This window comes from Nannospalax galili, unplaced genomic scaffold (genome assembly GCF_000622305.1).
Source record: "Nannospalax galili isolate Female #2095 unplaced genomic scaffold, S.galili_v1.0 scaffold265, whole genome shotgun sequence".
NCBI lineage: Eukaryota > Metazoa > Chordata > Mammalia > Rodentia > Spalacidae > Nannospalax > Nannospalax galili.
In genome coordinates, this window is record NW_008353747.1 from 3,783,342 (window position 1) to 3,798,256 (window position 14,915).

The 14,915-nt window shown below is 41.5% G+C and overlaps 1 protein-coding gene across 6 annotated transcripts in view; it reads left to right on the forward strand.

Moving 5' to 3' along the window:
• The window catches only part of Cadm1 (cell adhesion molecule 1), a 363,260-nt gene that overhangs the window by 338,847 nt on the left and 9,498 nt on the right, over nt 1-14,915 (forward strand). For 2 of the 6 annotated variants that reach the window (XM_008850948.3, XM_008850950.3), the window contains 2 exons: nt 1,305-1,337; nt 8,482-8,535. The exons of 2 other annotated variants lie outside the window; for them this stretch is intronic. In XM_008850948.3, coding sequence (XP_008849170.1) covers nt 1,305-1,337; nt 8,482-8,535 — 87 coding nt within the window. The remainder of the gene's footprint in view (nt 1-1,304; nt 1,338-8,481; nt 8,536-14,915) is intronic. 2 more of the 6 variants (XM_008850951.2, XM_008850949.3) reach the window with 1 other exon arrangement.

Genomic DNA, 14,915 nt, shown 5'->3' on the forward strand with positions numbered 1-14,915 from the left:
AAAAAACTGCATCATTAAAATGACAAGGGACTGTGTGTAATGCTAATCCACAATCCCATTCAACCACCAGCTTCTGACTAGAGAAGACTAGTTCATGGCTCAGCATTACCAGCCCTTCCTGCCTGGAAAAGACTTGTACCAGAAACCCACTTGAAAGCCACAGACCTGAACATCAAAGCAGGGCCTGATACGTTGATGTTGGAATGCAGTTCACTAGAAGAAAAGTGTTAAAATTACTCAGGAAAAATAATATTTTTGTGCATTTTGTTAGATATTTATCCCAAGTAAGGAGAAAATTCCTTCCTTGAGTGCTTCAGAGGAATTTCCTAAGAGGAGGAGCCAGTCGACAGCCTGATGGAGGGAAAGACACAAACCAGAGCAAGTGGGTTAGCCTGATGAGGATAGCCACTCCAGCTCCTCACTCAGCCATCAAGGAAAAAATCCTAGCTGCCCAACCTGTGGACCTAACGCTGAACACAGGGATGGCTGAATACTGAAGTTTTTAGAATTCACAAGTGGCATTTGGCCAACTGTGTGAACATGTGTGGTTTTGTGAAAGGCTCTTGGATTATAATGTATTTTGCAGAATGAAAAATTGGTGTGTGTGTGTGTGTGTGTGTGTTTATATGTGTATGTACCTGTGAAAACCTTGGCCATGTTCACTCCCATGGCCTCTCCATGAGATAAACTTGCCAGCTAAACTCTGCTGAACTCTGCTGAACACAGTAGATGGAGAACTTGAACCTGTGTGTTGCATGTTCATCTGCAAGCATCTGAGCATCAGCCGGAAAAAAGATCCTTCTAAAAGTGGGAGTGGTTTGGCAGTGCCCAATTTCCAGTCAAGAAGCTTCAATACTGGGTGGGTTGGGTTAAAACCAAAGGCAATGTTTGAATGTCTGAATCCATTGTTTAACCAGCCTTCTGACTGAGCTTTTCTGTCATGGTCCTGAGCTTCAGTGCGTTAAGAACCATCTAGCAGCCACTGAGTTTGCACTGGTGTTTCTCATCACTTTGCATGTCCCCTGACTATTGAGTCTCAAATACATGTGTCCTGGCAAGACCCCTAGAATCAAAGAATTTACTGTTTTCCTCACTGGCTCGCAGCTTTGAGCTCAAGGCATGTCTTAAAACAGTGCAACTCACTTCAAATGCTTTTGGCTTTTCATTTATTATTGCTTGTCACGCGGTGTTCTTTGAAAGCTTGCTCATATATTATCTGTTCCATTTTTTTTCCATTTTCCCTTTTTTTGCATGCTGTTCCTCCTGTCTCTTCCCTTCCTCCAATCCTCTGTTCCCGTCTGTAGACACCACGGCGACGACAGAACCAGCAGTTCACGGTTGGTATCACATTACTGTTTATCTACTTTCTCAGCGTTGCTGAGTGGCAAGGCAAGCCTGGGAAAAAGAGAAATGTGGTCTTCAAGGGAAAGCATGCTTCAAGTAGGCTGATCTCATAGACATACTGTAATCTTTTAAGGCTTGAATTTGCACCAAGTCTTGTCATTTTTGTTGTGAGTTCAATGGCCAGTGGTTGCAGTCTGAGATGAAGCCTTGCCGGTGGCAGGCATGGCAAGGTGTCCATCACATAGTCCTCCTTGCTTTTAAAAATCCATCAAATAAAGTCTCCTTGAAATAAAGGAGACTTCGTTCTTTTAAAATCCCCAAATATTTATCTAAAGAGCTAGCATCTGAATTAAAAGCCCAGCCATCACTTACTAGCTTTTAACCTCAGGTATATTTTGAAAATGAGTTTTTTTGTGTCCTCCTAGTAGTTGAGACTAAAGATCCAGGAGAGCAATCCCTATTTAAATTCCTGACATGGTGAGAGGAAGACCATTGGTCTTCTTTAGATGGGTCCTGACTTTCATTCAAGCAAACTTACCATCCCACCCCTCCCCAAGTCTCTTTTAAGTCTATGCTTACATTGGGCAGGAAATATCTCTAAACCAAGAATACTCCTGATGTCCATTTGTATAGCATGAAGTAGGACCTAAAAGAAGTCCTTGATGCATGGTACCTTATAGGCCAAATAATAAGGAGGTGGTTCAATTTTTAGCCATAAAGTGACTAAAAACTGAGTGAATAAACCTCAGACAGAGACATCAGAAAACATAATCTTTTACCCCATCACCCATGGCTTACTGGCTAAGGACAGATCTATTAAATTTCCTGTGTTGTTTTTCAATCAGAAAATAAGAATCATGTTTCATATGTATCTTATTTTATTATTCAGCACAAATCTAACCATGGCAAGCTTGTGCTTAGAGAAAGATAAGTTAGTTTGGGGGCAGGGTGCTGAATTTTAATAACTGAATCCAAGGGAATCATGTGGTAAAGGGCCTGCTTCCATCATTTTATATGCTGTCCAGGGTGAAAATCTGTCACTTACATGACAAGAGGCGATCAGCCAACTTGTACCATTAATTCAGCATTGAGAGTAACACCTAGACTAGTCTGACTTTCTTGGAGGACTATGTCTGAGGGTGTATGAGTTGAATATCTCTAAGTCAAACGTGTGTTGAGCTGTCCTTAAACAGCCACCTTTGGTCAGGATTGGCAGATCACCCTCAAGTATGGGCATCTCCCATGATGAATTTTGAAAAAGCAAAACAAACTTAGGTAGGGAATGAAAGGGTTCTCCACCCCACCACCACTTCATTCTGTCCTTTCCTTCCATTGACACAAGCAAAGTGTTCATAAAATAAAGGGCCGGGTACACCTGACAGTCATGAGAAATCAATTAGGTATAAAACTTACGCATTTTAAAGTAATGCCCCCTCAGAACTGGGCTGTGCTCCATTAAGCTTAGCTATTTGTATGTTTCATCATTAATTGAGCACCTCCTGACTTTTATTGATTATTCTGAGAGCTGTAAGGTTATTTTAATGTAGTTCAGGAGATTTTGTTTTATTCTTTTTAAAGTACTCTAAATTCTAGGCTTCCTGTAATTAACTCCAGGGTCAAGCATAACCTAGGTTCCTGAATTCTCTGGGATCTTTGAAGAAATATTAAGCATTTGTCTCCTAAAGCTCCAGAGTTCCATTTTCTAGGTTCCTTCAAGAAAATTCATGTACTTGTATTTTTGGAGTTTGCCCTTAAACACCTGGACAGGACATGCAAACTAGGAAATTTGTCCCTGGTCTAAAATGTGAGAAACCAACTAGGAGCCAATCCTAATTTTAGGGTACTCCTTTTAATTAAGTTTCTCTCTTTAAAAAGAGAGAGGGGAGGGGAAAAGGGAGTATCTCTGAACACTTGGATCAGGGTTTTACAACATACCTGTGGCACAAAATAGGGGTGACTGTGTGCCATGAGAGTCATCGCCTTTCTTATGTTAGGAAGCATCAAGCCAGGGATATAGGATTGTCAACTAGAGTACATGAGACACTTGTGAGGGAATAGCAGGAATAGCTCTCTTGTATTGTGTATCTCTTATGCTTTAAATTGGACTCCTTAACAACAGAGGAACAGAGAACTCGTGGACAGTCCGAGCTGATCCCTGCATCATGCATTTATAAATACATTCTTCCCTTGTCATGATCCTCATAGCCTCTTCTCAAATGGCTCCAACCACTATTTTGGCCAGCAGTCCCTCTAGCCCACAGCAGAAGTCGCTGATGAAAACCAGTGTCTGAAATTTTACTTGACAGGAGGGGAAAAAAATTTCCAAGTCAGTTGTCAGAATAAAAAGGTGTATATGTAAAGGTAAAAAAATAAAGTGGAAATCACAGACCAAGGAAACGGATTTCCAAGGGGATAATTATGATATAAAATTGATTTTATCCTCATACACTCTGGCTAGAGACCCAACTTCTTCAGTACAGCAACCATTTGACTTACATTCACTTGATAATGACCTTGAGATGGTCCTTACAGTGACCTGGGCCCAGAGAACAATGTTAAGTGACTTGATCACTTAGCAACTTAAATGACAAGACATACTAGGGCAGCCAGCTGTGACCATCTTACTGATCTTAAAAATTGTACTGGATTTCTTTCTATAGTGCTATTTTCTTTCATTAAAAGGAAAAGAAATTATTTGGGGGAAGCTTTCCCTTTGAAGACTCATTAAAACATTTTATTCAAGCTTGTGTTGCTGGAGTATGTATGAAGCTTATACTAGTTGTTCATGTATGTTGACTGTTTTTATCAATATCTGATTTGAATAAGCATGTATTGGAAGGTTAGAAGTGCATGGGCATGATTCAAAAACCAAATGGATTTTCTCCAAAAGAAAACCAACCGACAACTCACCATAATATGTTTTAAGAATCTCACTGAAAATAAAGATAAATGTGAGTGTAAGAATGAGATTTTTAGGCAAGGCTGACACAAAGGGGTCTTTTTTGAATAAGAATCTTGAGCACCTGTGGATTTGGAGCTCATCCTTAAAGGCCTGCACAGGAAAAATCCTGTGTTGTGTGTGCATGTTGAGAGATGCAAAAAAAGAAAGAAAGAAAAAAAACCCACTGCCAAATCCTGACAGCACAGGGCCTGAAGCTGATGGCAGGCTGCATGGGTGGTTAGCGCACGGGTGATGTCCCCCACTACTCTGATTACTGGTGTGTGGGTGCGTGTGATGGCTTTTGTTTGTTTGTTCAAATGTGGGCACTTCTCTGTGCCTTGTGCCTTGTTCTTTTCTGTCTCGTGTGTCCCCTCTCCCTCTCCCTGCCCTCCCCCCGACCCCCATGAGGAGTCGGGTGACAGCATGCCCACGGTCTGGAATAGCGCTTGTGCTTCTGCTGCACTGCAGTCAGCTGGCTTCTGGGTTGGAGTGTCTCTCTTTCTTTCTCTCTCTCTCTCTCTCCCCCTCTCTCCCTCTCTCTCCCTCCCTCCCTCCCTCCTCTTCCTCCTCCTCCTCCTCCTCTTCCTCTTCCTTCTCCTCCTTCCTTTCTAACTCTACCGCCCTCTTGCCTTTTCTGCCTCTTGAGACAGTGAAGGCTGACAACCTCATGGATTTTCATATCCCAAACAAGTTTTTGAGTAGAGCTAATCCAGTCTGGAATAGGGAACTCCTTTGATGAAGCTTTTTTCATTTTCCATTTTGCTATCAAAATGTTTGACCAGTACTAGATAACATGCTTACATCCCAGACTGCTGCCTGCCCTTAGGTAACTACCCATGAGTCTTCCTTTCCCTGACTACTTTATGAATAGTGCAGACCATGATAGAATTCTAAAAGCACGTGAAATTTCCTTATCTTACTTTGTATCCAATTGTGGGGAAATTCTTGTCCGCTTGAAAGAAGACTAGCCAGCAGTGCACAGTATTACAACCGCTATGTCCACCGTCTGTGTATGTACCTCTGTGTACATCTCTCTGTATGAGTACATAACAATGGCATTCAAAGGCTGTCATTCAGTCAAGGGACTCTGCAGACATTGTATGTTCTACCCAAGAACAAAGCTAAAGAGGTTTACGAATGGCTGCAGGACCTGAAGATTGCGTTGCAGCCTTGATATGCAGTTTGGACACTGTGCTGCTGTTTAACGGCGTGAACCAAATTTCTGCTAATGGGAAGAAGGGAAAAACTCTCCACAAAAGCTGACAAAGCAGGAAGAACAGGATGACTGAGCTTTTAGATTAAAACTACCGGGGGCGTCTGAACTCTTATGGCTGGTGGTGGAAGTTTCAGTTTCCATGACATGGCCAAGTGATCAGATGTGTGCTGCGTAGGTAAGAGAGAGACCGTCGCCTACTTTGTTTTTCCTAATGGGAATGGTACAAAGGCCAGTGGGCCAAGGTTTTGTTTCTTAGAGATTTTATTTGATTGTTCTTTTTTGAACTGAACCCAGAGCTTTTAGGTTTACTTGATGTTGCATTTACTGAAATGTCTAGGACTTAACTGGTTCTAATTTTTTGAAGTTTTTTTTTTTCCCCTTGATTTAAAATTGCCACATTGCACCACTTTAGGAAGCCAGCAGTTACTGTTGAAAAGGAGAAATAACAACCCCTGAAGCCCTGAGAGCACTTGGGGTATACCACAGCACCTGTAGCACCAGAAAAAGCCAAACACAGGTCTCTATAGAAGAGACAGCCATCGCGCCTAAATTATCATGTCTACACATTAGGACTTCCTTAATTGCTCCAAAATAAAAAAAAATCCCATATGCAACAAAAGGTAAACTTTCATCTGTTTCATCCAGTTTAAAGAAATTTCCTGAATGCATTTTAATTAGAAGTGACTAGAAAGAGCTTTAATAGAGGATAGGAGAATTTAGATAGAAGAACCAAGAAGCAATTTCCCACTCACTGTTATATCATGAAGTTTCCTTTCGAGAAATAGTGCTCCTAAAATGCATCATCATCATCTTTTTCTTTGAGAAAATGAGAGGTGTAGAATTATTAACATGAAAGAAAAATACCTAAGCCAAAACAATTTTAGGAGGCAGAAGTTACTTGTCCGCACTTGTACACCGGTGCCTCGGTAAACCCTTCCTAATTATATTTATTCAGAAATTATCCAACTATGACAGCTTCCTACAGATTCATAAAAGACAATCTCACTGTAAAAACAAATTTAATGCCACTAGCCTAAATGGCTTCTCACTTTGGAACATAATCTAAGAAGCAGTAGATTCCAAATGATTTGGTATATTTTAAAGTTTATGCCATTAAAAATGACTTTTTCAGCTTTAAAGGTATATATCCAACTGTCTGTTGCTGCTTAATGGAAACTTTGCATATCAGGGATATTTCATAAACATATTTGTCTTTTTTTAAATTAGCCTAATGCCCCTCCCCAAGGAGACGAGTCTTCAGCAGTAAAGCTGCCTACTTGTTTAATGTGGTTCAGTGGGCACCAAGCACGTATGTAGAACCCTTTGATATTCATTGGGCCACATAGAAGTGAGGGATTAGCCATCTGAGAACTGCGAGTTCATAATTAACTACAGAGAAGTACTTTATGTTGCCCATTTATAACAGTTATTCAAATAATTGTATTCATCAGTCTTTATACAGTGGGTAAAGCCAATTAGAAATAGAAACACTTTCAGCCAATCAGATTTCAGAACAAATGGCTGGCATCCTTCCTTAGCTGCCTCTATAATTTGTTACATGACCACGTTTCCTTTAGTTGCCTGAATCAATAGTTTGGGAATACCTGTGGACACCAGATGCTCTCATTTTGATTTGACTCCTGTTCTGAGCATTGGTACCAAGAGTTCCCATGGGAAACTCTCCTCTCTCAGGGCTGATAGTGGGACAGCCTCCTCACAGACTCAACCAGCTCCACATTCATTTGACCACTTGTAAAAAGTAGTTTTTGTTAATTTGGTTTTTTTAAAAAATAGAGCAACCAGTCTGCCATTACATCTTCCCAGAGCATTTGTTTTGATTGTTTTTAGGCTCTGGTTGGTAGTTCACCAAGGATGACTCAAATCATTAACTCAGCAAATACTGAGAGTATACTTTGTGATCAGCTCCAGGAGAAGGGAAAGATGCAAAAATAAACAAAACTTGTGTTTCTTTCCAAAGACCTTGCAGCTAAGTAGGTCCACAAGCATCTTCAAAACGATAGATAGAGAAGTATTAGCTCACTCTTGTGGAAATTTGAGTTCCTGGGGCAATGAGACAGGACTCGAAATAGACCACCCAAGAACATGCAAAGGCTACCTTGACTGGTAATATTTTGTATTGTAATAAACTTCATTAAATGATCAGCCCACAAATAAAGTATGAGGAAACAGAAGCTGCACCTCCCTCTGTTTATCTGTTTGTTTTCTTCCTCACCTCACTTAATTCAAAGCAGAGCTGGCTGAGAACCATCATAGATGGCCAACATTGGGGCTGGCTGGAATACAGGCATTTCAAGCCCCTACTTGATTATCTCCTGACCTAACTGCTTTTTCAGCTTTGAGGGTTTTATTTTTCAGGAATACCACTGATTTATGAAATTCTCTTTAAAAAAAAAATGAGTTCTGAATCACATTTTCTGATGAAGACATAACCTGCAATCTGCAGTTAGCAGATGCTGTACCATTTTGAAATATGTGATCCAAGATCATGCTAAATTGATAATGAACTGTGTTTGTCAGTATTGGCAAAGGATTTCAATTTACAGTGAAATGTGAGATAAAACTTACATACATCTGTATGTAGCATCTAAATGCATTCATATTTAAGAGATCTATCAGAGTGTCCACAGCTAACAGTCAAGTTTCTTTTTCTTTTTGCATGCTGTTTTGAATGATTTTAAACATTCACCCTCATGTTTCATGTGCTTTAAACAGTAGAAACTCAGGAATCTTTTCTGCCTCCATTATGTATCAGTAACAAAATGACATGATTGAAGAAATAAACATATGGATTAATATATTCAAGCTAGCCAACAAAATGAGACATAGCAAGAGATTTGGCTCATGGTTTTTGTTTTGTTTTGTTTTTAAATTCATCCTCAGTTCTTAAGTGTTTTTGTTTATGTCCCTCGAGGAATGAAAAGGAAAAAAAAAAAAAAAACGATTTGTTTTTACTTGTAAGGCCTTACTCAGTTGCCCAATTCCGCAGAAGAACTGGACAGTGAGGATCTCTCAGGTAAGGGCTAGTCATTAGGTAAGGCCCTGCAGTGTCCAACCTGTGGGCACTTTACCACTGTGACCAAATGGCCACCTGGTTTGTTGAGCAATCAATTGGCAGTTGTGGATTTTGAGACTAACAAAAGAACAAATTTGGATCAACATTTTCTTCCTCCCCATTCACCCACCCACCTCTTGCCTCTGTGGTAATAATATGTATGTATCAGACTGAGGCCAGTACCATTACTATAGTAGAGGGCAGAATACTAAAGCCAACCTGTTCAGTGGCTTGAAATAATGTTTACATCCTAGAGTGGTTCAGGAAAACTTGTGTTCCATTACAAAACAGTTTAAAGATGTTGGATTATGTGACAAGATCTTAGACCCATATTGACTGCCAACTTCTACAGACTAGATCAGGAAAGCCATGTCATGTCATAGTTATCTTAGTAGGGGGTAGGGCAGGGCAGGGAAGAAGGGGGGCAATTGTTTTGTCACACACCATGCTGTAAACTAATTATCTACCTCGGACCTTTTTCACAGCACACTGAGCTCTTGCAAAACTAGGTTTCATGCTTGATTCTGGGATTTAGGTGTTACTAATCCAGAATAAGAAGCATGTCCTAAAAGGGAAGGAGGGAGGAGATTTGAAGTGGTCAGAGCTAAACAATTATATGAACTCCCATGATGTCGGGAGACATCACTGCCAGCCACCTACAGCTTCTGAGGTGTTTTGCTCAGTCACTTAGTAAATCAGTAAGCAAAAGCCTTTGACATTGCCATGGAGAGACCAAGGGTGTGTGGTTGCTTACTCCTGCCCATTGGAAAGCAAGATTCCACATTAGCCCTTTCTGAGCAGTGTTCACAGAAGCTCCCTTGAACAGCTGGTGGTTGGGATGCAGTCCTTGACCATAACCCAGTGAGAAAACAAGATAGTACTTCTAGTATTTCAGAACACACTCGAAGTATTTCCAAGTGCGTGCTTCTAACAAACCTCAGGGATACCTTCATTTTTGTTATGTACCATGTGCCAGGGTGAGCTTAGCTGCTAGAATTTTCTGGGGTGGAAGCTTCCAGGAGGCTACACATCGGTTTTGTTCACTGTTGTGCCTGTCTTGCAGTCTGTACCCAGCTGATTCTTGCTGGATGAATGAATGATTTCCACATCCCAATAAGTTTGGATAAATAAATAGATTAGGAAGATAGCTAAACCATTACTCATGGCTTATTTTCCTCTTGTTTGTGATATATTTAAAGAAATTGGAAAAAATTAAAATTTAAAACAAAGAAGAGCAGGTAAGTCCTTCCTGGCTAAGATATATAATGCCAAAAGTAAACCATTTCTGCTTGTCTTCCTGGGTGTAAGTTGCCTCTGTTCTGATACTGACTGTAAACAGAATAGCTCTGGTCCAGTGACCTTGGGCCATTGGATCTTCTGCGGGATCCTGAGAAAGTTCTCTTTAAGTTGGCCCTGATCTCCATTGGCATATTAAAGAAACAAGGATCACTCATATGAGCAGAAGTAATTTTCATCCTCTTAGAGAACGTGACCAATTCAGCCAGGCTCCTCTTCTCCCAGCATCATCAATTAAGAATGTTCCATGTCTCAGCCCTGGACCATGTCTGATGGGTCCCTGCTGCAGTTCTATCAGTCATTCCAAGTTGGGAATGATAAGCCAACATCTGTTTGTGTTGATAATAATTCTATGAAGTGAACAATTTCATTGCCCCTTCCCCGCATCCTCCAGGACCACTGCTACAGCCATACTGCTAGGACTGTGAGTCATGTGCAACACTGATGAACTAGTAGGCTGCCTTTGCGTCTAGTTTGATGAACTAATCAAAGACTGATTAGCACCTTTGTTCAAAGGGGATGCTGATTAATCAGTCACTATTGATTGTGAGCTTGGCTTCTCTAGGCAGCAAAGAGACAACTGAAGGAGGAAAAAAACAACCAATAAAAATTGAGCAGCTGTCATAGTGTTTAAATTTATTAAAACAAAATACATTATTTTTTATGAAGCTGTCTTGAAATGGGTCACTGAAGGGGAGCATATTGATTGAGAAAGGATGAACTCCTCAAATTTCTGTAGCCTAGAGCCTGAATTCAATTATAATACAAGACAAACAGGTTAACACCCTTCTTAAACAGCCCATCAATAAATTAGAGTAGGTGTTGCACATTTAATGCTAAACTGTGGTAATGTATAATATTATCTACTCCCTGCTGCACTGGGGTAGAAAGTCCATCCTTGGCATATTATGGATAAATGTTATGCACTTCCAAATAATCTTCTCCAGGTCCCTCTGGCCCCTCTTCATTCACCAGTGCTTGCCTTGGTTAATGACAGTTTCATATGCAGCATATGGTGTGTGGGCCTCAGCAAGCAAAGTGTGTTGCCCAGCTGATCATCCTTTGTAATCTGCATTAAAAAGGGGACTTAGTCCCCAGTTCAGTGATTTGATTATTAGCCAATATGGGGAGCTTATCCAGTTCTTCCTTGAACCTTTTCATTTACTTTTTTGGGTGTTAACTTTGTTGATGATAGATCCACATGAGTTTTGAATTGTTTTATCAATTACATCTGCTATTTCTCAGTGACAGCTGGTAGTTATTGCCACCCATGTGGAATAGAATAGCTTTAAGCATATTTATCCTTCTATTTTATTTTAAAACTTTAGCAGAACTGTCTCCAATTGCCTCCCTCCCTTTAGCACTGGAGAGCCCCCGGGAACTGTTCAGTGGAGTGAGGTAGTAAATAGTGTGCCAGAGAATGGCCCGCAGCACTGGCAGAGCAGCCCATCCGTCTTCTGCTTTGGAAGCAAAGGCTCCAACAAGACGATCCAGAGCTGTTTTCAGCTCTTGTTGTCCTCCAAATAAGAAAGTTTTCTTGAAAAATCCTTTATGCCCTTCACAATCCACAAAAACATGCTGGGGGAGGGGCAGATTCTGCCTGGCTTCAATAATCCTTGCCTAGGTATTAGGAGCAATCCAGGCAAACCAGCTGTTGGTCCCTAGGAAGGATGACAGTGGAAGCCTGGGCTTTATATCATAGACCTTTGGATCCAGGGACTCTTGGGCAGGATGGAATATATGGCCATCTGTTTACTGGGATGCTGAAGGCCTGGCTGTGCTGAACTTGCTTTAAAATGTGTATGAGAAGTCTAGGGAAATGGCCCAGTGGATAAAGTGCTTGCATGTATGAGGACCCAAGTTTGGCTCCCAATAAAAACATAAAAAGCCAGTCATGGTGGTTTGTGTCTTCTGACTTCCACCAACATTACACTTACATACATGTAGGCAATATACTCATACACATAAAATTAAAAATTAAAACATTTTAAAAGTAAGATGAAGAGTGATAAAGATACCCATTGTCTCCCTCTGGCCTTCACATATGCACACATGGACACATGCCCCAGCATACCTGCATATATCACACACATGCACTCGTGCACACATTCATACTTCTGCACATACATACATACATAATATGTGAGAGACTCAGTAGCCACAGCATTTCAGAGGCACTCTTCCCTTAGCGAAGCCAACATAAAGTATGGTCCCCATTTGGCAAACAGACTATTTAATTTCCTTGGTAAACTAATAATAACAATGATAATGTAGAATATGCCAAAAATAAAAGATGGGGGCTGGAGAGATGGCTCAGCAGTTAAAAGCACTGGCTGTTCTTCCAGGGGATCCAGCACCCTCTTCTAACCTCGGGCTGGACCAGCTTGGATTTCACAGGCTAATTCTGCCACCCCATGGAGGGAACATAGACTGGATACCCAGGTTGTCTGGAGCTGTAAATAAATAGGTAACAGTGAAGAGCGGGGAAAGGAGGAGTTGGAAGCTTAGAAGAGACACACCAGGGAAGGCTGTGGGACAAAAAGACCTGGTGGGTGGCACTGAGCCAGCTAGGCAAAATCCTCCTGAAAATCCTTCAGGATTATTAAGGGATTTAAAGCGAAGAAAGTGGCCTCCCCCCGGGGGTGGGACTAAACAGTTTACTTAGAACTGGAACATGGGTCCTCCTGCCTGCAGAGGAAATAGAGACCTTTGATTCAGAATGGCCAACCTTCTGAGACCTCCACAGCCCACTTTTCTCCAGAGTCTTTGCAAAGATAGTTCCTTTTGACCATTTTCATTTCATATGGGCATCCAGAGAGCATGGAGGGAAAAGTTAGATGCTTAAGCAGCCCATCAGACACAGATCCATGTGCTGACTAACCGGGAAGGGTTTTATAATCATTTTCCCTGCCCTCTGCTCTGATGTCTTCAGTGCCACTGTCCCAAGAACTCCAGTAAATGATGGGATCAGTTTCCCACTGATGTCCTAAATACCATAGGGAAGTGATGGGCAAAAAAGGTTAAGACGTGAAAGTTTCCTTCATTAAAAATTAAACTGGACTTGGTGCTGCATACCTGTAATCTCAGCACTTGGGAGGCTGAGACAGGATTATAAGTTCAAGTCAAAACATTTTTTAAGTTTAGTATAAATCAGATTAAAATGTCTCATGGACTCTATGCCAGCTTATTAATGACTTTCTCACAATGGAAGTCTGGCTTGGCCCTTGGTGCTGATCTTTCCCATAATCCAACATGTTACTGTTTCCACCGCAAGGAGAAAGGAGGCCACCACTGAATAGATCAAACAGCTCTTCCACATTAAAAGGTTGGCGTGACACAGTGAGAAGTGTGAACCAGTCTACAGGTTGGACACTGCTTTGGGGTGGCTTCACCATATTCATGACTCCATCCTCATACCCCCAAATGCCTGAGGTCCACTAAAGCATCTTTCTGCAGAGAGACTCTAGTGGGACTGTCTGTCTGGGAAGACTCTCCTCTATCAGTTGTCTGTCCCCATAATGAAAACTCCAGGTGTCATCCTCAGTGCCTTCCCATTGCTTAAAATGGAAAAGGCAGTCCCTGGGCTGAGTCTGTATTATGATGAGATGGGTAAAGCAGGGGTATATCTGAAGATGCTAAATGCCTCTGGAGGACTGGCATCCTGACAGGGAGTCATTTCCACTGCTGATTAAATTAACTAAACCTAGAAACCATAGAAGGGGGAAGAATCACCATTAAAAAGGCCCCAGTTCTAATCTTTAACTGAAAAGTATTTAACATTCCAGTCCTCAAATGGTGTACCTGAATCATAACTTGCACCATGTGTCCTTAAAGCTTCCTTGATCACCAGAGAGGACAGCAAGGCCATGAGATACATCATGTGTCAGTTCTGTATAAATGAAATGAGTTTGATTTATTCAGCTCAATATAGATTGGGCTCTGTACCATGTGTGAGAAATACCAAGTATACAATTTGACTGTCACCCCTAAAAAGCTGATAGGTATTGGCCTAGGGTCAGTGATGAGAACTACAAAGATACTCAGGTCTTCATAGAGCAGATGAAAGCTTGGCAAACACTTAGTCCCTGTGATAGGTCAAGCCCTGAGCCAGAGAGCCACTTCACACTCGGCCACGCTCTGGCCCCTGAAAACCCTGGCAGGTATATCATTTGGTTCAGTGTCTCTGAGTAGATGATTGTCCTGCCTGAAGTCACAGAGGAAAGTAATGAGATTCAACTTCCAGCTCAGATCTGGTGGCAAGTCTGGTGCACTTTCCCACAGGCCATGCAGATGAGCTCCTAACTGGTTCCCTATCTGGACCTGTTCCTGGACAGCAGCCTAGTCAGCGCAGGTTGGGGGAGCCTGAGTCCTGATCACTGGGGAGTGCCAGTGTACAGCCACCACCTGTGCACAGTTGTCGTTTAAATGAGCATATGCTGAGCTCCAGGGGGACACAATGAGGATGATGACTGCAGTTTTCCTTAAAGTAACCTAACATAGCCCCTTTGAAATGCCAGTATAGCTGCATGACTTGGCTAGAATTGAATGCAGCTGATGGCCAGCACTGGCTGCTCGCATGCTATGTGGGAATCTTCATGATTTCCTTGCTTATGTTTATTCCTTCCTTTCCATTTTTTGAGAAGACAGAAAGGAAAGGTTATGCTGCATAAAGGCTAGTGTGCTCCAATATATATTAACATCTTAATGGGAAAGCTGTGCATGTACTGTATACATTTACTACTCTCTGACAAGAGGGAATTAAATGTCAGAAGGATTTGTAGCATCTATAATTGAATTGGTGCTGAGAAAAGCAAATCTTAAAGAAGAATAACATATTAGGATTAGCAAATAATGTGGCATTTTGTCAGCGCTTGCCATTCCTCGTGTTCCCCTTCGGTAATAAAGTTGTGCTTTTTAAAATGCACACTTATTTCGGTTGCTGTAGATGAGAGTTCTCATAGTTGATGAAAATGGGTAGCTACGTTTTTCAGATAGCACAGGTGGTGTGTGTGTGTGTGTGTGTGTGTGTGTGTGTGTGTGTGTGT